This window comes from Bufo gargarizans, chromosome 2 (assembly GCF_014858855.1).
Source record: "Bufo gargarizans isolate SCDJY-AF-19 chromosome 2, ASM1485885v1, whole genome shotgun sequence".
Taxonomy (NCBI): Eukaryota; Metazoa; Chordata; class Amphibia; order Anura; family Bufonidae; genus Bufo; species Bufo gargarizans.
In genome coordinates, this window is record NC_058081.1 from 121966328 (window position 1) to 121989529 (window position 23202).

The 23202-nt window shown below is 44.8% G+C and overlaps 1 protein-coding gene across 1 annotated transcript in view; it reads left to right on the top strand.

The window, feature by feature from the left end:
* Positions 1 to 1615: 1615 nt before the first annotated feature.
* FAM174B (family with sequence similarity 174 member B) overlaps positions 1616 to 23202 on the top strand; it is a 64704-nt gene continuing 43117 nt past the window's right edge. The window contains exon 1 of the mRNA XM_044283197.1: positions 1616 to 2115. Coding sequence (XP_044139132.1) covers positions 1850 to 2115 — 266 coding nt within the window. The 5' untranslated portion in view covers positions 1616 to 1849. The remainder of the gene's footprint in view (positions 2116 to 23202) is intronic.

A 23202-nucleotide genomic window follows, 5' to 3' on the forward strand; every position in this document is an offset into this window, starting at 1 on the left:
AGAAGCACTACGGAGTGCTTCTGTGGGGTTCCGTTCCGTACTTCCGTCTTGCTCTATCTTTTTGCGGAATGGGTCTGGATCCGTCCCGGTGGCCGCACGGAGGTTTGCTTGTGCATTAGGGACCGCAAATTGCATGGAACAGAACAAATACGTTCGTGTGCAGGAGGCCTAAGTGTGCGTCTGCTAAGGGGTATCTATGTTTTGTGGGCGGAGCTACCTTTTTAAGCCAAATTTATCAAGTCACAAAAAGTGTCAGTCTCCTGATGGCGTAGAAACTGACGAAGCCATTGTAACAAATATGACTTGACTTTAGGGCTCTTTCACACCTGCGTTCTTTTCTTCCGGCATAGAGTTCCGTCGTCGGGGCTCTATGCCGGAAGAATACTGATCAGGATTATCCTAATGCATTCTGAATGGACAGTCCGTCCTTCAGGCTGCATCAGGATGTCTTCCGTTCCGGAACGGAACGTTTTTTGGCCGCAGCAAATAGCGCAGCATGCTGCGCTTTTTGCTCCGGCCAAAAATCCGGAACACTTGCCGCAAGCCCGGATCCGGAATTAATGCCCATTGAAAGGCATTGATCCGGATCCGGCCTTAAGCTAAACGTCGTTTCGGCGCATTGCCGGATGCGACGTTTAGCTTTTTCTCAATGGTTATCATGGCTGCCGGGACGCTAAAGTCCTGGCAGCCATGGTAAAGTGTAGTGGGGAGCGGGGGAGCAGCATACTTACCATCTGTGCGTCTCCCGGGGCGCTCCAGAGTGACGTCAGGGCGCCCCAAGCGCATGGATGACGTGATCGCATGGATCACATGATCCATGCGCATGGGGCGCTCTGACGTCATTCTGGAGCGCCACGGGAGCCGCACGGATGGTAAGTATGCCGCTCCCCGCTCCTACTATGGCAACCAGGACTTTAATAGCATCCTGGGTGCCATAGTAACACTGAAAGCATTTTGAAGACGGATCCGTCTTCAAATGCTTTCAGTACACTTGCGTTTTTCCGGATCCGGCGTGTAATTCCGGCAAGTGGAGTACACGCCGGATCCGGACAACGCAAGTGTGAAAGAGGACCCTGACAAATCTAGAACTTTTTAAAATCCAACAAATTTTTAAAAATGGCGTGCGACTAATTGTAAATTTGTTTCAACCAATCAAACAAAGCAGACACTCAAAAGAAAAAGACAAAATCCCATTTTGATAAATGACCCCCCCCCCACCTGAATAAAGAATATTAGCAGGAAGTAGATTTATAATCAGTGGCTGCAATAATATCAGTACTGTGCAGTCTAGTGGTGGTAGTAGTGATTGTGCTGGTTGGTCTAGTGATTGTGCTGGTGGTACTACTGATCCTGGTGGTGGTAGTAGTGATTGTGCTGGTAGTGGTAATAGTGATTCTGGTGGTGATAGTAGTAATTCTGGTGTGGTAGTAGTGATTCTGCTGGTGGTAGTAGTGATTCTGCTGGTAGTAGTAGTGATCCTGGTGGTGGTAGTAGTGATTGTGCTGGTAGTGGTAATAGTGATTCTTGTGGTGGTAGTAGTAATTTTGATGTGGGGTAGTGATTCTGCTGGTGGTAGTAGTGATTCTGGTGGTGATAGTGATTCTGCTGGTAGTAGTAGTGATTCTGCTGGTGGTAGTAGTGATCCTGGTGGCGCTGCTGCCTTTCCTGGGGGAACCCTGGCAGTGCCCTCTTCTCCTCAGCCCTCCCCTGTGCCCCTCATCAAATGATTCACTGCAACGTGGTGTAAAAACCCTTCCGGTTTGCAGCTCCTATTTCCTGCAGTGTGCGGAGCGCAGGATCGTCAGCCGGGAGCCCGGGCAGTGCGGGCACGTCTCAGGGGGCGCAGAAGATGAGAGGCTTGCTGCCGAGCTGCTGTGTGAGCCTGCTGCTGCTGTGTGCCGCCCTGGGCAGCGCAGTGTACCGGCGGGAGCAGGAGGAACCCCCAGCCTCCGGGAATGGCACCGTGCACACTCCGGACACACAGGGCAACGACACTGCCAGGGTGACCCGCTTCAACAACATAGGGCAGTACATGCCCACCATCAAGAGCGTCTTCATCTTCGTGTGCGGCTTCAGCACCTTCCTCATCGCCTGCCTCATCGTCAAGATATTCAGGTACCGGCCGTGCCGCCTGCAGGGAGGGGGTGCAAACTTCTGCAGCAGTCTGCTAACTTGCCTTGGTCAGTCACCTGCAGCCAGCTGGTATAACAGTGCCAGTCACATGCCATATGTCCAGATGTGCTGGGCAATGCCGAGGCCAGTGGCAGCAGTCCTATGGTAGAAGTTGCTTTGATGGTGACCAGAGATAATAATAACCATTTTCTGTTTTTGCGTTTTCCGTTTTTCACTCTCTGCCTTCTCGGAGCCAGTGTCGGACTGGGGTACCTAGGGACCCCCAGTGAAATTCATTTTGGGGGCCCACTGTACTGATACATTCAAATATATTAAATAATCTAACAAGTTTTTTATATGAACATAGGCTGGTTGAGGTGCTGTACGTTGAATATATGTCTGTAGTGTACTAAATCTAATGTGTGTACAGGGGGTGGGAGACTAGGGGCCCTCCGGGGAATTCCCCTGTACCCCTGTGGGCCAGTCCGAACCTGCTCGGAGCCATAATGCTTATTCACATATCCCTACGAGGGCTTGTGTTTTGTGCTTTCTAATGGCACCATCTACTGCTGTCTACAATGTTGTGAGAAAATGGGGTGGAATTGGGGGAAAAAAAACGGCGATTCCTATGACGTTCCCTATGCGGTAAAACCGACCTGTGCTCATCGTTCTCTGGGTCATTACGATTACAGCGATACCACATTTATATAGTTTTCCTTGTGTTTTAATGCTGAATTTTATTTTATTTTTTTAAACTTTGGAAATCTTTTCATCAGCATATTTTGACCCACATGTTTCATATTTGTCTACAGAGCTGTGTGAGGGCCCCCTTTTTTTGTGGGGCGACCTGTACTTTTCATTGATACTATTTCGGGGTGTGTATGACTTTTTGGTCCCCTGAACACATTCACTTCAATGGGTCCGCAAATCCGGAATTGAGGAATGGCCGCACGGAACAGGACCCCTCCGTGGGGTTGCGTACCGTACTTCCGTTCCGCAAAAAGATAGGACATGTTCTATCTTTTTGCGGAACGGGCAGATCGCGGACCCATTCAAGTGAATGGGTCCGCGATCCGATGCGTCTGACCTACGGCCGGCGATCGTGCATTGCGGCCCACAGCACGGGCACGGGTCACACACGTTCGTGTGCAGGGGGCCTAATAAAATTTTTGGGGGAGGTGGTGCCAAAAATCGGGCATTTAGATTTTTTTTTTTTTTTCCCCTTTCTTTTTCACAGTTTGCTGTGTGGCATAAATATTGTTATATTTTAATAGTACAGGCTTTTTGGGACGCGGTGATGCCTTCGATGTTTTGTTTTCCTTTCTTTAACACCCTTTTAGACTCCCCAGGGGACATGAACCTGAAATAGTCAGATAGCCTTTTCCACTGTAATGTCATTTTATACAGTGTGTGGAAAGTTGAGTATATTCCAATGCAGTGCTGCCATCTGCAGGCCTACATTGGAATATGTCTCTAATGGACCTGGCAGCCTTTTACGGGCTCAGGCCTATTATCCCTAAGGAATGCCTTCCCTGTTCTTATATGCTGTGGTCACATTTGATTACAGTACCTGAGGAGTTAAATGTTTGCGATCAGCGTTATCGCCAATCACAGACATTAGCCCTGAGTGATTCCTGCGTGAAACAGCAGGCACCTGGCAGCTTTGGTGCTCGTTCTGCTCCGATGCAGGCGCCATCTTTAAAGTACAGCAGATACAGTAAATGTGAGGCAGATGTTGTCAAAAGCGTTAAGGCCTTATGCACACAACTGTATGAATTTTGTGGTCCGAAAACTGCAGATCTGAAAATGGATACCGCAGTGTGCATCCCGCAGTTTCCTCGGTCCCTGTAATAGAAATGCCTATTCTTGTCCACGAAATGGACAAAAATAGGACATGTTCTATAATTTGAGGAACTACCGCCCGGAAGTGGGCAGCACACATGACATGATATGTTTTGCGGACCCGTATAAACGAAAGGGTCCGTGTGTGATCGGCCAAAAATGCGGATCGGACGGGGACCAAAAGAGCTGTCATGTGCATGAGACCAATTCCCAGGGGCCATGGGGTCTCAATAGCAAAACATAGAACCAAGATGCCCTGACCTCCAACTGAAGCAACCGAGTTCTAGATCTGAAATTATTCTGGTCTCTTCCTCACGCTGTCCTCTGCCTCTCCCCTCGTCCTGCACACACTCCATTATCTGCAGTGGTCCTCCGGACTGAGTGGAGGTGGACGGAGGACCCCTTTAGCTGTGGTGCCTTAGAGCAGCTGTTACACCTGCTACCAGTGTCATTACTCCCATGGTGCAAATGTAAAATCTGAATTAGTTCAAAACTTACTCCAATCAAATTTGAAAAGATGTGGATAGAGATGGACATCACTGCTGAGTAACCTACTGATCTACGGGTGGTAATGGGAGTGGACGGGAGTATATGTGTGTACTACAGATCTGTTCAGGAGATTCGGTGGGTCAGTTAAAGGGAACCTGTCACCGGGATTTTGGGTATAGAGCTGAGGACATGGGTTGCTAGATGGCCGCTAGCACATCCGCAATACCCAGTCCCCATAGCTCTGTGTGCTTTTATTGTGTAAAAAAAAATGATTTGATACATATGCAAATTAACCTGAGATGAGGAGTCCTGTCCCTGAGATGAGGAGTCCTGTCCCTGAGATGAGGAGTCCTGTCCCTGAGATGAGTCCTGTGTGAAGGAGCCCAGCACCGCCCCGCATCCTCAGAATCTCCTCCTTGCTCCCCGACGTCAGAAAGCTAGAGCCGTAATCTCGCAATGCGTGAGCTAGCACATGCGCAGTGTCGTCAGTGTTCCTTCCCTGTGCTGTCATTAGCCTCAGGGAAGGAACTGCACATGCGCTAGCTCACGCATCACGAGATTATGGAGCTCTGGCTTTCTGACGGCGAGGAGCAAGGAGGAGATTCTGAGGATGCCGTACACTGCTGGGCTCCTTCACACAGGACTCATCTCAGGCTAATTTCCATATGTATCAAATCGTTTTTTTTTTTTTTACACAATAAAAGCACACAGAGCTATGGGGACTGGATATTGCGGATGTGCTACCGGCCATCTAGCAACCCATGTCCTCAGCTCTATACACAAAATCCGAGTGACAGGTTCCGTTTAAGTGGACCTGTGCCTTGTGTCCTCCTTTGCTTTAAATTTATAACATGAAAATTGTGAACATGTTTATTTTGTTGGTTATGTATATTAAATTATAAGTGTGTGTGTGTGTGTGTGTGTGTGTGTGTGTGTATATATATATATATATATATATATATATATATATATATATATATATATATATATATATATATATAATGTATTATTATTTTTTCATTATAAACTTTGGAAATCTTTTCATCAGTATGTTTTGACCCCCATTAAAGGGGGTTGTCCGAGTTATATTTATTGATGGCCTATCCTCAGGATAGGTCATCAATATCAGATCGGCTGGGGCCCGACACCTGGCACCCCCGCCGATCAGCTGTTTGAAGAGGAGGCGCTTACCGTGTCAGCGCTGCCTCCTCTTCACTGTTTACCTTCTAGCCGTTGCATCTGCAGTGGTGAGCAGGTGTAATTACACCCAAGCCGTCCCATTCATTTCAGTGGGACGGATCGCTCCTATACAAGTGCACACGACAAAACGGAAATGTGATGGACATTTTTTTAATGGCCATCACACGTCTGTTTTAAGACCAATGTTAGTCTATGGGGTTCTTCACATGGCGGTTTTTTTTGACTGTCAGTGAAAAACGGATGTAACAAAATCGGAACTGCCACCAATGATTAATACTGGGGGGCTTGGGTGGGGGGGGGGGGCACACAGCGCCACCAGTGTCTTTAATACTGGGGTTGGGGGGGGGGTGCACTGTGCCACCAATGAAGTTAACTGTCTCATTAATTCATATTCAGGAGGCGGGAGCTGGCTGCAGAATCACATAGCCGGCTCCCGACCTCTATGAGCGGTAGCTGCGATCTGTGGCAGTTAACCCCTTAGGTGCAGCACCTGAGGGTTTAACTGCCGCAGACTGCAGCTACAGCTCATAGAGGTCGGGAGTCGGCTCCCCAGAGCTCTCCAAGCACAGTGCCGTACATTGTATAGTGGCAGTGTTTGGTATTGCAGTTCAGCCCCATTCACTTCAATGAGGCTTAGCTGTAGCTAGGCCATGTGACCCATGTATGGTGACGTCACACGGCCTAGGATGAGGCTGCGGTGCTCGCTGAGTGCCTGGCCTCTTCTAACAGCTGATCGGTGAGGGTCCCGGGTGTTGGACCCCCACCGATCTGATATTGATGACCTATCCTGAGAATGGGTCATCAATATAAATTACAGGATAACCCCTTTAACACATTAAGGATCAGCATGTTCTCTCCAAGCGTTTTCATTCACTTCTTTATTGACACGAATGTACGACATCTTCCATAGCATCTTTTGTGTGACACTTGCATTTATGTGACTAGCCAATTGTCTACTTGATGTCCTGATAAGTAGTAACATTTGGATAAATGACCAGGGGTAGGTCGAAAGGGTTGCGCACCGAACCACAGCTGGTACAAGAAGTTAGAGCTGCTTATACTCCTCCTTTTTTCTCTAAGTAGTAACATTTGTCAGGACTGTTTAATTGCCAGATTATTGGAAATTCTGGACTGTTGGAATGACATGAACTGACACGTGAGTCCATGGGCTCCTATGTGCCACAGACGTAGCAGATTTCGAATGGTGCCTTAAACAGAAGGGAAGATCACTGGACGTAAATAAGCTTCCTAATGTACAGTTTACTAAAGTTCATCCCTGGAGATGAATGCTGCCGGGGCGGGAAGCAATGCATCCACATATACATTCTTATATTCAGGGCATACTTAACCCCTTCCTGACTGAGCAATTTGTGTTTTTTCATTTTAGTTTTTTTACTCCCCGCCTTTCCGGCGCCATAACTTTTTTTTATTTTTCCGTTCACATAGCCGTATGAGGGCTTGTCTTTTGCTAGACAAGTTGTACTTTAATGGCACACTTTTAATATTGCATACAATGCAGTGGGAAGCTGGAAAACAATTCCAAATGAGATACTTCATTGCCCAGGACCACAATAATTTTTTTAATTTTTTTTATAAACCCTTTTATTACCCGGGACCAACAGAGCTCCTGGAATAAACCCATTTGTTGCCATAGACCACCAGCAATGTAGTCATTAACCCCTTCACTGCCCTGGATCTGAATGCTGTATGGCCTTGTGTATGTGGCTTAGGCCTCTTTCACACTTGCGTTGTCCGGATCCATCGTGTACTCCACTTGCCGGAATTACACGCCGGATCCGGAAAAACGCAAGTGTACTGAAAGCATTTGAAGACGGATTTCATTTACGATCCGGCCTTGCGGCAAGTGTTCAGGATTTTTGGCCGGAGCAAAAAGCGCAGCATGCTGCGGTATTTTCTCCGGCCAAAAAACGTTCCGTTCCGGAACTGAAGACAACCAACTGCCTCCACGTATAGGACTGATATTATTATATAGATTGCCTCCATTCTGGCCCTGGGCAGAGTTGGGACACTATTAACAATGTGATCTGTATCTTGGGCATTCTCATTGATGCGTTTTATTTTCCTATTGTCAAAAGACACTTGCTGATTACTGTAACATTTCCGCTATAATGTGGTGCGTTCATGAGCTGTCCATTGGGATTTCTCACTATTCATAAAGCTTTTTAGTGGCGCACATGTCTAAAAGTGTAATTAGTACAAACTGTTGTTGCGTTATGCGACCACCGTGCTGTTATATTGTTGTTCATATGAAGGTGTGTAAGGCTGGGTTTATGTGCTGCATTTTATTTTTTGGAGTAAAAAAACCCAACAAAAACGACATTGTAAATATTTACGATTTTGCGATCTGGTAACTGCCCAAATTTTTTTCATGTAAGACATGTTCACCTTTAAAGGGGTTGTCCGGGATTGGGGACATGGGTCTACATGTACAATGGTCCCCTAAATATTACATTCATGCCTGTCCTTCCCTTACCAGACATTTCTGATGGCCCTTTTTCACTTGACAAATTTTCAGCCGGAAGTGCAGTTTCTATCACAGTCGGTGACGTACCGGGTCCCTTTCTGCATAGTGAAGCCTCTCCTTCCGCTTCACAAGGAGCCCGGTGACGTCACCGTCAGCCTCTAATTATTCCAAGTGCATGGAGGGGCAGTAACTATGCGGCAACAGAAGCGCTAAGCCACGCCCCTCACAGCGCTAAGCCACGCCCCTCGCAGAGCAGGGCGCATTCTTAGTAAGGAAGGAGGCGTTTAGCTGCGCTGGGACCCAGAAAGCATTGAGGCAGGAAGTTACCGGACACATAAACAGAAAGGTAAACAATCAGTGGGGGACTGTAGGAGCCCTGCTGAAGTGTAAAAATACCTAAAAACATCTGGGGGGACCTTCAAACCGCTATTAATAGTGATTTAACTGGTTTTTAAAAAAAATCTTGATCCCGGACAACCCCTTTAACCACTTCACATCCGGGCTATTTGCCCACTACCTGACCAGGCCTAATTTAGCAAATCTGACATATGTCACTTTATGTCATAATATCTTTGGAATGCTTTTACTTATCCAAGCCATTCTTAGATTGTTTTCTCGTGACAATTTGTACCTAAATTTTGAAAAATTTGCAATGTTCAAAATTTCTATTTCTCTGCTTTTAAAACAGAAAGTGATACCTCATAAAAATATTTATTACTTAACATTCTCCATATGTCTACTTTATGTTGGCATCATTTTGTAAGTCCTATTGCACACGACCGTATGGCTTTTTCAGTATTTTGCAGTCCGCAAAAAATAAGGATGATGTCCGCATGCATTCCGTTTTTTGCGGAACAAAACAGCTGGCCCTGATAGAACAGTACTATGCTTGTCCATTATGCGGACACTAATAAGACATGTTCTATCTTTGAACGGAACATAAATATGGAAATGCGGAAACGGAAGGCATACGGAGTACCTTCCATTTTTTTGCGGACCCATTGAAATGAATGGTTCCGTATACAGAAGACAAAAAACGGAACGTAAATGTAAAAAAAAAATAGTTTGTGTGCAAGAGGCCTATATGTCATTTTTTTCTTTTTTTTTTAGGACGTTAGAAGGCTTAGAATTTTAGAAGCAATTCTTAAAATTTTTAAGAAAATTGCCCAAACCCACTTTTTAAGGACCAGTTCAGGTCTGAAGTCGCTTTGTGGGGCTTACATAGTGGATACCCCCATAAATGACCCCATTGTAGAAACTACACCCCTCAAGTTACTTAAAACTGATTGTACAAACTTTGTTAACCCTTTAGGTGTTCAACAAGAATTAAAGGAAACTGGAGATCACATTTTTAAATTTCACTATTTTGGCATATTTTCCATTTTAATCAATTTTTTTTCTTTAACACATCGAGGGTTAACAGCCAAGCAAAACTCAATATTTATTATTCTGATTCTGCGGTTTACAGAAACACACCACATGTGGTCATAAACTGATGTAAGGGAACACCGCAGGGCGCAGAAGAAAAGGAGCGCCACATGGTTTTTGGAAGGCAGATTTTGCTGAACTGGTTTTTAGATGCCATGTCCCATTTGAAGCCTCCCTGATGCACCCTTACAGTAGAAACTCCCAAAAAGTGACCCCATTTTGGAAACTAGGGGATAAGGTGCCAGTTTTATTGGTACTATTTTTGGGTACATATGATTTTTTGATCATTCATTATAACACTTTATGGGGCAAGGAGACCAAAACATTTGTTGTTTTTGCACAGTTTTTATAGTTTTTTATTTGTATGCTTTTTTATTTATTTATTTATTTATTTATTTCACTTTAACACAATAATAGCATTTTTGAAACAAAAAAAATGTTTTAATGTGTCCATGTTCTGAGAGCTATATTATATATTTTTTTTAAAATGATTTTCTTATGTAGGGGCTAATTTTTTTGCCGGATGAGGTGATGTTTTTATTGGTACGCATTTATGATCACTTGGCGTTGCACTTTTTGTAATGTAAGGTGACAAAAATGGCTTTTTATTTTTATTTTTATTTTTTTATGGTGTTTATCAGACTGGGTGACATAGTAGCCCCAGTTACAGGAGAAATACACCCCCCAGAGAGGCTGTACAGCAGTATACTGTGCTGCACAGCCTCAGTGCAGGGCTGATCGAGATCTGTGACCGCCGGGCGCTTCCTGCTCTGTATACACAGCACTTGGTGAGCGCTGTGTATACAGCGATCTAGAAGGCAGGGACACGTGGGCACTGTCCCTGCCTTCTCTCTGGGTTGCCCTGCTGTCACTGACAGCGGGCAACCCCATCTGCAGCCGCTTGATTAGCGTGCAGGCAGCTGCCATCTCTGAATGGACGTTCAGGAATGTCCATTCGGAGATAGAGAACCACCTCCCGGACGTTTATAGTCAACGGGCGGACGGGAGGTGGTTAAAAAACCATTACTGTAACATAGTTTAGAGTTTATAAGGCTGAAAAAATACATCTTTTCATCCAGTTTGACCTGTTATCCTGCAAGTTGATCCAGAGGAAGACAAAAAAAAACTGTGGATGCAGACATGTGAATTAGGCCTCATGCACACGACCGTTGTGTGCATCCGTGGCCGTTGTGCCGTTTTCCGTTTTTTTTCGCGGACATATTGACTTTCAATGGGTCCGTGGATAAATCGGAAAATGCACCGTTTTGCAGCCGCATCCGTGATCCGTGTTTACTGGCCGTGAAAAAAATAAGACCTGTCTTATTTTTTTCACGGCCAACGGTTCACGGACCCATTCAAGTCAATGGGTCCGTGAAAAATCACGGATGCACACAAGATTGTCGTCCGTGATCCGTGTCCGTGATCCGTGTCCGTTTTTTTCTATCATTTCAATGGCAAACTTGACTTAGATTTTTTTTTCATTTTTCATGTCCGTGGATCCTCCAAAAAACAAGGAAGACCCACGAATGAAAAAACGGTCACGGATCACGGACCTACGGACCCCGTTTTTGCGGACCTTAAAAATAAACGGTCGTGTGCATGAGGCCTTAGGCTACATTCACACAGCTGTATCCATTTTGCGGTCCGCAAACCGTGGATCTGCAAAATACAGATACCAGTCGTGTGCATCCTGCACTTTCCATTAGTCCTAATAAAGACCTGCCTATTCTTGTCCGCAAAACCGGCAAGAGGACATGGCTTATAATTAGTGAAATGGCCGCACGGATGCGGACAGCACTCAGATGTCATCCATGTGTTGTCCACATTTCTTTCTTCAGCCTAATAGAAATGAATGAATCTGAAAATATGGTTACGTGAATGTCGCGTAATGACACCATTACCTTAAGCAACCGTTACTGAAGTTCTCACGTACAGACTGCAGTCATGAAATAGAAACATGTCATATACTGTATTTTTTTTCCATCCGGGACAATGTCCGTGTTGAGTGTCATCTATTGTGTATCATCCATTTTTCATACGCATGAAAATGAATGAAGGTGGCCCAGTTGCACTCAACTGCGGCACACTGCTAGGCTGAAAAGGGGATTTTCAGGGCTTTGCCTATTTTTCGCTTCCATGAAAAATGGACCGAACACGGATGGCATCTGTGCCCTGTCTGTGATTTTCACTGACCCATAAGCTTGATTGAGTGTGTGAATATGGCCTTCAAGGAGTATTCTGGTTAGATCTTGTCCTGTGGATAGAGGATGGGACCCCCACTGATCACGAGAACGGTTGCCCCTACCTCCTGCAGCCCCCCTTAAATGAATTAGAGCGTCCGGTCGCACATTCGGGTGGCTGCTCTATTCATTTTTTATTAATGCATCATACAGAATGACCCTTGTTGTCATGTGTGATGTACTGTGATGGTACAATTATAATTTTGGGTTATCTTTTGGCTGTCCTATATCATGTAACCAGTCTCATGGTTTATGTTTACAAATTACTATTCACTCTATATTAGGGCTGCAACGATTAATCGATGTAAAATAATAGAAATGAGGGGGCACACTCAAGAGGGATCACTGGATAAAGTATAGATAATTGTATTTATTAATATTTTAAGAACATACCCTTAAAAACATTAAAACATACATGAAACAAAAATATGCAAGATTTCACTAGTAATAATTATCCCAGTGAGAGTTCTTTCCACAGAGGTGTAGGACTAAGGCCTATGACGTTTAGAGCAATAGTGTAGTCCGTATTGGCCCTATGGCCCAGTCCTATTGGAGCGCTGATGATATTAATGTCTCTTTGTCCAGTATGCTGAATATGCAGCAGTATATATCAATTGGAGACTATGCTCCCGTACTTAACAAAATAAGCAGAGGTGTATGGCAAGTTGGAGACTATGCTCCCGTACTTACAATCTCTTGTCGCCTGCGATATTTCCGCTCACCCCTCCTGGCTGAATCTTCACAGCATTGGTTTTTCAGATTACCGTGCACTCACAGCGTCCCGTGTGGTGTATTCGGTCAAGACGTGGCGTCCCACGTGACCTGGTAGTCTGGGGTGCCGGCTGAACGCTAAGCTGACGTCACTGGGTCATACACCCCTTCCTCAGTGGCCCCTTTGGGCCACTGAGGAAGGGGTGTATGACCCAGAAACGCGTCTGGCAGAGACAGAGTGAGCACGGATTCCTGAAAAGAACAAGAAACATCTGTACTTTAAAGACATCGTTACATGAGATTTTTCTCCTGCATTAAACCGGAGCACAAGTCGCACATTACTGACGTCAGTTCAACGTCAATCCAGTGACGTCAGCTTAGCGTTCAGCCGGCACCCCAGACTACCAGGTCACGTGGGACGCCACGTCTTGACCGAATACACCACACGGGACGCTGTGAGTGCACGGTAATCTGAAAAACCAATGCTGTGAAGATTCAGCCAGGAGGGGTGAGCGGAAATATCGCAGGCGACAAGAGATTGTAAGTACGGGAGCATAGTCTCCAACTTGCCATACACCTCTGCTTATTTTGTTAAGTACGGGAGCATAGTCTCCAATTGATATATACTGCTGCATATTCAGCATACTGGACAAAGAGACATTAATATCATCAGCGCTCCAATAGGACTGGGCCATAGGGCCAATACGGACTACACTATTGCTCTAAACGTCATAGGCCTTAGTCCTACACCTCTGTGGAAAGAACTCTCACTGGGATAATTATTACTAGTGAAATCTTGCATATTTTTGTTTCATGTATGTTTTAATGTTTTTAAGGGTATGTTCTTAAAATATTAATAAATACAATTATCTATACTTTATCCAGTGATCCCTCTTGAGTGTGCCCCCTCATTTCTATTATTTTCCATTATCCTCTTTGGGTCCTGAGGGTAGGACCTGAGGGTGAGCACCTATCCATACGCAACAGGGGTGAGCCGCTGTACGTCATACGTTTTCCTAGATTAATCGATGTAATCGATAAATAGATTTGTTGCCGACGAATCCAGTTATCGAATAATTGTCCGATTCGTTGCTATGCGGGCGGTTTACTTTAAATCACTTAATCTTTATTTTACCTTGCAATGCCGCTCCAGTAACAGGCAGAGCGGACGGCGGCGTAACGTCACTTACTTATGTGAAGCGCCTGCTCCGCCTCCTTCATTCATAAAGTGGGCGGAGCAGGTGCGTCACGTGAGTGAGTGATGTTACGCCGCCGCCCGCTCTGCCTGTTACCTGAGCTTCATTGTAAGGTAATAAAGATGCGCTGACGCTGAGTAAAAGTTACTTCTGAATTAGTCTGCTGTGAGCAGCGGGGCCGGGGCTACTATGGGGAGGGCGGATCTGTGTATGGCACTGTTATGGGGAGGGGGATCTGTGCACTGTTATGCCCATAACAGTGCACATATCCCCTTCACCATAACAGGGCACATATCCCCTTCCCCGTAACAGGGCACATATCCCCTTCCCCGTAACAGGGCACATATCCCCTTCCCCGTAACAGGGCACATATCCCCTTCCCCGTAACAGGGCACATATCCCCTTCCCCGTAACAGGGCACATATCCCCTTCCCCGTAACAGGGCACATATCCCCTTCCCCGTAACAGCGCCGCCCACAGATCCCCCTCCATAACAGCGCCGCTTTGAACATAATTTTTTAAGTAAAATCATATAAACCTCTTTGTTTTGTAATTTTTGTTTTTTTTCCCGATTTGAATCTATTTTAAATTATCGACAACTAATCAGTTATTCAAATAATCGTTAGCTGCAGCCCTACTCTATATTATTCATAGGCTGCTGAAAAAACGGGGCCCTGTGCAGGGTATCCTGCTTCTTCAGCCACATATCTGAAATGCCATATGGACAACACATTGGTAGAGAATCCTTAAAAAATACAGCCGGAAAACCTATGCATGATGCTGTTGTATCTTGATCGTTGGCTAAAGGTGTAAGAAAATGTATGAGCACTTCCTATTTGTAGCCATTTTTATGATTATTATTTTTGGAACTTCTGCCATTATTTCACAGACATCACTCAGATAAAGACCACATGTGTATTTGCAGGGGGCCTGTGTGGGTGCAGTCTGGGACACAGGGACATGCACAATGCCCCTTTTATAAGCCATGAGCCCTGTTGGCATAGGCCACACTTCCTTTTGTACAGAGCCCTGCCCCTCAATGAACCTTTGGGCACTTGTAACTCAGTCTGACGACACAGAATCCCGGAGTCGCGTGCAGTTGGAGTGCACTGAGGGCATTCTTGGAGAACGTAGCCCTCTATGTGGAGCCCAGGAGATTTGTCAGCCCTTCTGGGAGCCTTGCCGACATTTCTGGGGAGTTGGCAAGTATGCTACGTGGTGACACAAGACTCCATGGTAGGGAGCTGTTGACAGTCTGTGTGCCTCTACGTGGCACCATATTAGGGTAGGTTCACACAGGCCTTTAAGGAGGAGGTTTAGCGGCAGATTTTCCTGCAGTTTTTTTTAGCCCAAACTAGAAGTGGATTAGAAAGCAATAGGAAACATAAGGGAAGGACTAATACTTTTCCTTCTTGCCGGATCCACTTCCAGCAATTTTTCGCTGAAAAACCTGCAGGAAAAATCTGCCTCAAAATCTCTTCCAAAAAAACTCCTTGTGAACCTCCCCTCAGAGATGGTCTCCCATTGAAGAGATGGCCCCACAGTTATGTCTGCTGCATTACTGCTCTATACAGCTCGGGTGTGATACAGAGCCATAATACATCTGTGTGCATGAGGTCCATAAACCAGCAAATAGTATTAATAGATTATACAGTACAGACCAAAAGTTTGGACACACCTTCTCATTCAAAGAGTTTTCTTTATTTTCATGACTATGAAAATTTGTAGATTCACACTGAAGGCATCAAAACTATGAATTAACACATGTGGAATTATATACATAACAAAAAAGTGTGAAACAACTGAAAATATGTCATATTCAAGGTTCTTCAAAGTAGCCACCTTTTACTTTGATTACTGCTTTGCACACTCTTGGCATTCTCTTGATGAGCTTCAAGAGGTAGTCACCTGAAATGGTCTTCCAACAGTCTTGAAGGAGTTCCCAGAGATGCTTAGCACTTGTTGGCCCTTTTGCCTTCACTCTGCGGTCCAGCTCACCCAAAACCATCTCGATTGGGTTCAGGTCCGGTGACTGTGGAGGCCAGGTCAAAAATAAATGATGGTCCAACTAAACGCAAACCGGATGGAATAGCATGCCGCTGCAAGATGCTGTGGTAGCCATGCTGGTTCAGTATGCCTTCAATTTTGAATAAATCCCCAACAGTGTCACCAGCAAAGCACCCCCACACCTCCTCCTCCATGCTTGACGGTGGGAACCAGGCATGTAGAGTCCATCCGTTCACCTTTTCTGCGTCGCACAAAGACACGGTGGTTGGAACCAAAGATCTCAAATTTGGACTCATCAGACCAAAGCACAGGTTTCCACTGGTCTAATGTCCATTCCTTGTGTTCTTTAGCCCAAACAAGTCTCTTCTGCTTGTTGCCTGTCCTTAGCAGTGGTTTCCTAGCAGATATTCTACCATGAAGACCTGATTCACACAGTCTCCTCATAACAGTTGTTCTAGAGATGTGTCTGCTGCTAGAACTCTGTGTGGCATTGACCTGGTCTCTAATCTGAGCTGCTGTTAACCTGCGATTTCTGAGGCTGGTGACTCAGATGAACTTATCCTCCGCAGCAGAGGTGACTCTTGGTCTTCCTTTCCTGGGGAGGTCCGCATGTGAGCCAGTTTCTTTGTAGCGCTTGATGGTTTTTGTGACTGCACTTGGGTATACTTTCAGAGTTTTCCCAATTTATTCGGACTGACTGACCTTCATTTCTTAAAGTAATGATGGCCACTCGTTTTTCTTTACTTAGCTGCTTTTTTCTTGCCATAATACAAATTCAAATTCTATTCAGTAGGACTATCAGCTGTGTATCCACCTGACTTCTCCACAACGCAACTGATGGTCCCAACCCCATTTATAAGGCAAGAAATCCCACTTATTAAACCTGACAGGGCACACCTGTGAAGTGAAAACCATTTCAGGTGACTACCTCTTGAATCTCATCAAGAGAATGCCAAGAGTGTGCAAAGCAGTAATCAAAGCAAAAGGTGGCTACTTTGAAGAACCTAGAATATGACATATTTTCAGTTGTTTCACACTTTTTTGTTATGTATATAATTCCACATGTGTTAATTCATCGTTTTGATGCCTTCAGTGTGAATCTACAATTTTCATAGTCATGAAAATAAAGAAAACTCTTTGAATGAGAACGTGTGTCCAAACTTTTGGTCTGTACTGTATATACGGGTAAAACGCGGAAAAATTTGAATATCGTGCAAAAGTCCATTTATTTCAGTAATGCAAAGTAAAAGGAATTGCATTAATGCAACTTGAAAATGAGAATTTTGTGAAAAGGTTTAACATTCTAGGCTCAAAGTGTCACACTCTAGTCAGCTAATTAATCCATTCCCCCTGAGCAAAGGGTACCTCAAAATTGAGACTTTGGGGTGTCATTTAGCTATAAGCCATATTCATCCAAATTATAACAAATAAAGGCTTGAAATATCTCGCTTTGCATGTAATGAGTCTATCTCATATCTTAGTTTCACCTTTTAAGTTGCATTACTGAAATAAATGAACTTTGCATGATATTCAAATTTTTCAAGTTTTACGTGTGTGTGTGTATATGTATGTGTATGTGTATGTGTGTATATATATATATATATATATAATATATATATATATATATATATATATATATATATATACCTCTTTATGTGGTAAAAACTTACAGTATATATGTAATGTCATCATCCTTCTTTTTTTTTTTTTTTGGGGGGGGGGGGTGTGACTTTTTTTTTTTTTGTTAAATTCAATTTATAACATGCATTTTTCTACTTCTGAGCGTGAGTATGTTAAAATGCCCGAAAAATACCATACCTAGAGTATGCTGCATTATGGGGAAAAAAACACTACAAATGAAGAAAAACATCACAAACAAAATGTATTATTTTTCTCAGTAAACATCTGGGTCCTGGAAAAATGCAACAAGAATCGCCGCATTTTTCCGCAAGATGCCATGTGTGAAACCACCCCATCTGTTGTCTTTCTAGCGCTAGAGGGGAAATATCCAGAGTAAACATACGTTGTCACATATCTGTGTTTAGGAAGGCACATTGCCCTTTGATTCATTCATTTATTGTGGATCTTGTTTGATCATCCCAGAGGATTGAGTATTTTATTTCTGTGCAGAGCTCATTTGTAGGACAACAAAGCATGAAATTGCTCTTTGCTTTTGGACGTGGACGCCATCAGTTGGTGACTAGGAGACGGCGCTGCCGCGTTTTGCAGCTGATGTACATCGCATTGTTTTCACACAAACAGTCCTTATCCTTATCCTACAAAAGCTCCAGTTATCCTATATTTACATTTGGGGGTGGGGGGAGTAGTAGCTGTATCTGATGGAGGTCTTTATACGTGTAAGGTTCCATGTGTTCGCCGCCTTGAACACCGCCCATACTTGTCCAGCACTATTTTCATGTTTTCAGTGTATATCCGTTTATATTGCCTAGACCAAAAGAATGTAATTCCGCTCTCCACCCCCATACACATTAATGCAGTGCCGTCTGCAGGCACTGTTATAGAGCAGGAGAAGCGGAGCAGATTTCCAGTACAGTATAATGTAGACCAGCGCTAGGCAACCTCCAGCACCCCAGCTGTGGTGAAACTACAACTCCTAGCATGCATACTTGCTCTGCTTTTCTACTCTCATGAATGGAGCGTGCTGGGAATTGTATTTTCACAACAGCTGGCGTACAGAAGGTGGCTGACCCCTATGTAGACTGTTGTTCATCTGTTTATCAAGATGGTTCCAACTCATGATTACTCCTGGTTAAGGCTCAGGCACACGCTAATTGCAGATCTGCAAAACATGGATACCGACCGTGTGCATTCTGCAATTTGCGGAAAGGCCGCCCCCCAATAGAACAGTCCAATCCTTGTCTGTAATGCGGACCATAACAGTTCATGTTCTATTCTTTGCGGAATGGCCATACAGACACGGAATACACTTTTTTTTTTTTTTTTGCAACCCCATTGAAGTGAATGGTTTAAATACGTTTGTGTGCATGAGCCCGTAAAAGCTCTTCTACAGCTTGCTGTCCTTCAGTAGATTGCTTGTGTCCTTCCCTGATGGGGAAGATGATGGCAAGTATGGGTTGCAACTAGTGCTGCGCGAAGCGAGCTTCGGATGCTTCATCTGAAGTCGCTTCATTTGAAACTTCAGAATAATACTGTATGGAGATCCGTCACTGTACAGTATTAGAATGTACGGGCTCCGATGAACCGAAGTACGTTATTCACGAAACTGCCCATGACTTTGTTAAATAACTTAGTTGATTTTTTTAAAGTGGAAAACCAATTTAAAACTTGAAACCGAACTCTGTTTCTGTTCCGAGGTTGTAATCAGAACCGAAGTTTAATATTTTAAAGTGGTTTTCCACTTTAAAAAATCAACTACCGCAGTTATTCAACAAAGTCAAGTGCGACTTTGTGAATAACTAACTTTTGCTCATCGGAGCCCATACATTTTAATACCTAGGATATGCCCCCATTGTCTGATAGCTGCGGGTCCAACCACGGGCACCTATATCGAGAACGGAGCAGGGAGCGCTGTGGCTGGAGGACCCCAGATTTCCCAGGGTCCGTCCACCACCAAGCGCTAATCCCCGCCTCTCCCATAGAAGTGAATGGGAGTGTGCCGCGCATTTTCGACAACCCCATAGAAATTTATGGAGGGCGGCTGCGCATGCGCAGTGTGCTCTCCTTCACTTTCGGGGCTCCGTTCTCGCTATAGGTGCGGGTCCCAGCAGTGGGACCCGCAGCTATAAGACAATGGGGGCATATCCTAGCTATTGCCCCCATTGTCTGAGATGAGAGAACCCCTTTAAGGAGATGGCTCTCCATACAGTATTATTCTGAAGTTTTGAACGAAGCGACTTTGGATGTAGCATTCGCTTCGCTCAACACTAGTTGCAGCTTCTCTGATCATTTTCCCCATAGTGCGGGTTTATATTTGAGCTTGTAAATAGATGTGATGCTTTGTGTATAGGATAACTGGTTTCTATCCTACTTCGTGCGCTACTGTGCGGACCTGGCTTCTCTCTGGAGTCTGGCAACCCACCCCGCGTCCAGTAAGTAAGCGGAGGGTTAAAGTGGTTCCATTTCATGCTGTGTTTCTTCTAAGCAGTAACTGGTGACGTCACAGGCCATGAGGCCTCTTTTCTCCATGCTCCAGTCTTGTCGGAGACCTCTTCTGTCACAGCAACATCATGGATTACTTAAACTAAGTATAACAACTGTGCCTCAGGAACGAAGCTTTCTGCGTTCTGGTTTGCCAATTGGAGTGAAAGCTAAAAGGGGGGAAACACAAGCGCCTTATCTAAACTCTAAGGAGAATTAATAAAGAAGTCCTCAGTCGGATGTAGCAGATGGGCCTGTGACTGCAGATTTCATTTTCTGTTGCTGTCTCCGCCGACTTTAATCACTGTGCTGTTTGCATAGAGATTCCTAGCTCCCAGTGTCACATTTAATTCTAAGCCTTTGGAATATTAAGAATTTGGAATTTATTTGTTTTAGTTTATTTTAATTTTATTCTAGGTGAGCATTGACTTGACGGCTGGATGTAATGCATGTGTTGCCTTCCCGTAAAGAGGATCTGTGTCTGTCTGCTCTCCTGACACGTCTTTTACTAAATAATTCTGTAGAATCTTTTCTGATTTGTGCTGTCTTTCTGTAATTCCTTCTAGAAATTTGTTTCTGTTCTCCTTGTCAAATGGATTTGCCCCTACACAGTATGACGCCATTAACACTTATTGGTCAGTGTGAGGGTGCGGCCACGCGGTCGGGTTTCCTGGAGCAGTTTTTGAAGCAAAAGCCAGGAGTGAATAAAAAAAAGAGAAGTCGCCATAGTCTTCTTCTCCTTTTATGATTCACTCCCGATTTTGGCTTCTAAAACTGCATCAAGAAACCTGACTGTGTGGCCGTACCGTCAGAATATGCAGGGACTCGCCCCCAACTGGCAACACTCAGTTGTCTTAATACATTTCCAGGAGAAATAGCACCACAAAGAGTTATCAGAAGAGATGCTCCAGAATTGTTATATTCCTGTATGTGGAAGAATCCAAAAACGGACACATTCTTTTTTTTATTTTTTTACCCGTTTCTGTTCAATTTTTTTTTGCATTTTGTTTGCGGAACCATTCACTTCAATGGGTCTGCAAGAACAACGGAAGGTACTCCGTATGCATTCTATTTCCGTTCCGTTCAAAGATAGAACATGTTTAATTATTGCCCGCAAATCACATTCCGTGGCTCCATTCAAGTCAATGGTGCCTCAAAAAAAACGGAATGCATCCGTATGTCTTCCATATCTGTTCCGTTTTTGCGGAAGCATCTATTAAAAATGTAATGCCCAGCCCATTTTTTTTTATGTACTCGCTGTTTAAACCTTATTGTATGCTTCCGTTTTTGTTTGCGATCCAAAAGGGATCACAAACGGAAACCGAACGGAAGTGGAACGGCAACGCTACTAGAAAAAAAACTGAAAAACTGATCAGTTTAAAATGGACCGCAAAACCATATGGTCATGTGCAGGAGGCCTGACCCTGGGTTCACACCTGAGCGTTCTGAAAGGAACGCTCTGTATGCGCGATTGTAGCGGCGTTTACAATCGCGCATACAGAGACAAGCGAACGCCCATTGTACGGGAACGCGCGACAAAACGCCCCAAAGAAACTCAAGGACTTTTTTGAGCGTAGGGCGTTTTTCAGCGCGTTCAAACGCGCTGTAAAACGCTCAAGTGTGAACCAGGGCCATAGGGAAGCATTGGTTTTCATGTGTTGAGCGTTTTACAGCGCGTTTGAACGCGCTGTAAAACGCTCAGGTGTGAACCCAGTGTAAGGGTCCTTTCATGCATGCATTTGGCTCTGACATTTTTTTTTGCCAGTAAAAAAGAACAAGAATAACAACTTGTGTTTTTTGTTTTTTTTAACATGTTATTGCACGGGGGAGATTTATCAAGACTGGCGTTCCCCTTTGTCAGTCTTGATCCCCTTTGCGCCAGAGTGAGATGCAGTTGCCCCCTTAGGCTACTTTCACACTGGCGTTTTGGATTTCCCTTTGTGAGATCCGTTCAGGGCTCTCGCAAGCGGTCTAAAAAACTGATCAGTTTTGCCCTAATGCATTCTGAATGGATAAGGATCTGCTCAGAATGCCTCAGTTTGCCTCCGTTCCGTCTCCATTCCTCTTTGGAGGAGGACACCAAAACGCTGCTTGCACTGCGTGTGCTCGAGCGCGATGCTCGAGTCTCCTCCCTGCACGTTTATTGGCTGCGTAGCGGGGAAAACGTGCGGGGAAGTACTGGCACTCACTGTAATGCCTTAGCCATGTGGGTCCTGGCATTAAAGTGCTTGGTTGGCCGGAACGCGTCATCGGATGCTAGCGACATTACCTGCGCTACATCTGCTGTATAACGTTTGCGCATCCTTAATATCTGACATTCGGTGTAATTTATTTGAGCATACACTTACAAAACCTGCACTACTGTACGTGTGACATACTTGCAAGCATATATACCATAATTTTTTTTTTTGTTTTTTTTTGTTTTCCAAAACAAACATTTTAATTCAACTTGTGTTGCACTAAGTGCTCTATGTTTGCAAGGTGGTGAGACTTTGTAAAGCACAAAATTTATTCATCAATTTATTCAGCATCAGGGTTAATCTCAATAGGTGACAACGCCATGACGAAGACTGCTCCTCACGTTCCCTATCCGCTCCTCACGATGCTCCAGCGCTGACTGAGCATATATACCATTTAATATGCTCAAGGCGAACAGTAAGGCACGGGGAAATGGCTGTGCTGCTGATGGTGCACGCCGTGGCCACCCTGTCTTCCACAAAGTCCAGTCTGAGTAGCCAAGAGTCTTGTCAACAGAATCCTCACCCTGATCCTCCTTCCTCCCACCATGGAGAGTCTTGGCAAACGAGTGATCCCACACTCGGATCTTCCGAGGAGCTCTTTTCATCGCCATTTCTTGATTTGGGCCTCTCGCCAAGCCCGCTTGAAGAGGGACATGAGGAGATCTTCTGCACAGATTCCCAAACTCTTGAGCATCCACATCCACAGTCAGAAGAAGATAACGGTGGGGAATGGCAATTAGTGTCTCAAGAGGTTGATGATGAGGATGAGACACAGTTGTCAATAAGTGAGGTTCTTGTTAGGTAAACAAGTCAGGAGGATGACCAGAGTGAAGAAGTGGAAGAGAAGGTGGCGGACAATAAAATCACTGACCCAACCTGGGAAGGTGGCAAGCCGAGAGAGGACAGCAGTACAGAGGGAGAGGGATCTGCAACAAGCTGGAAGAGGCAGTGGGGTGGCAAAAGGGAGAAGGCGGGCCATACCAAACAGGCCCACAACTGTTCCCCGGAGCACCCCCTTGCGGCAATCTCCCTTGCCAAGGGGTAGGTGTTCCGCAGTCTGGCATTTTTTTGAGGAAAGTGCGGACGATAAAAGAATTGTGATTTGCAACCTGTGCCGTACCAAAATTAGCAGG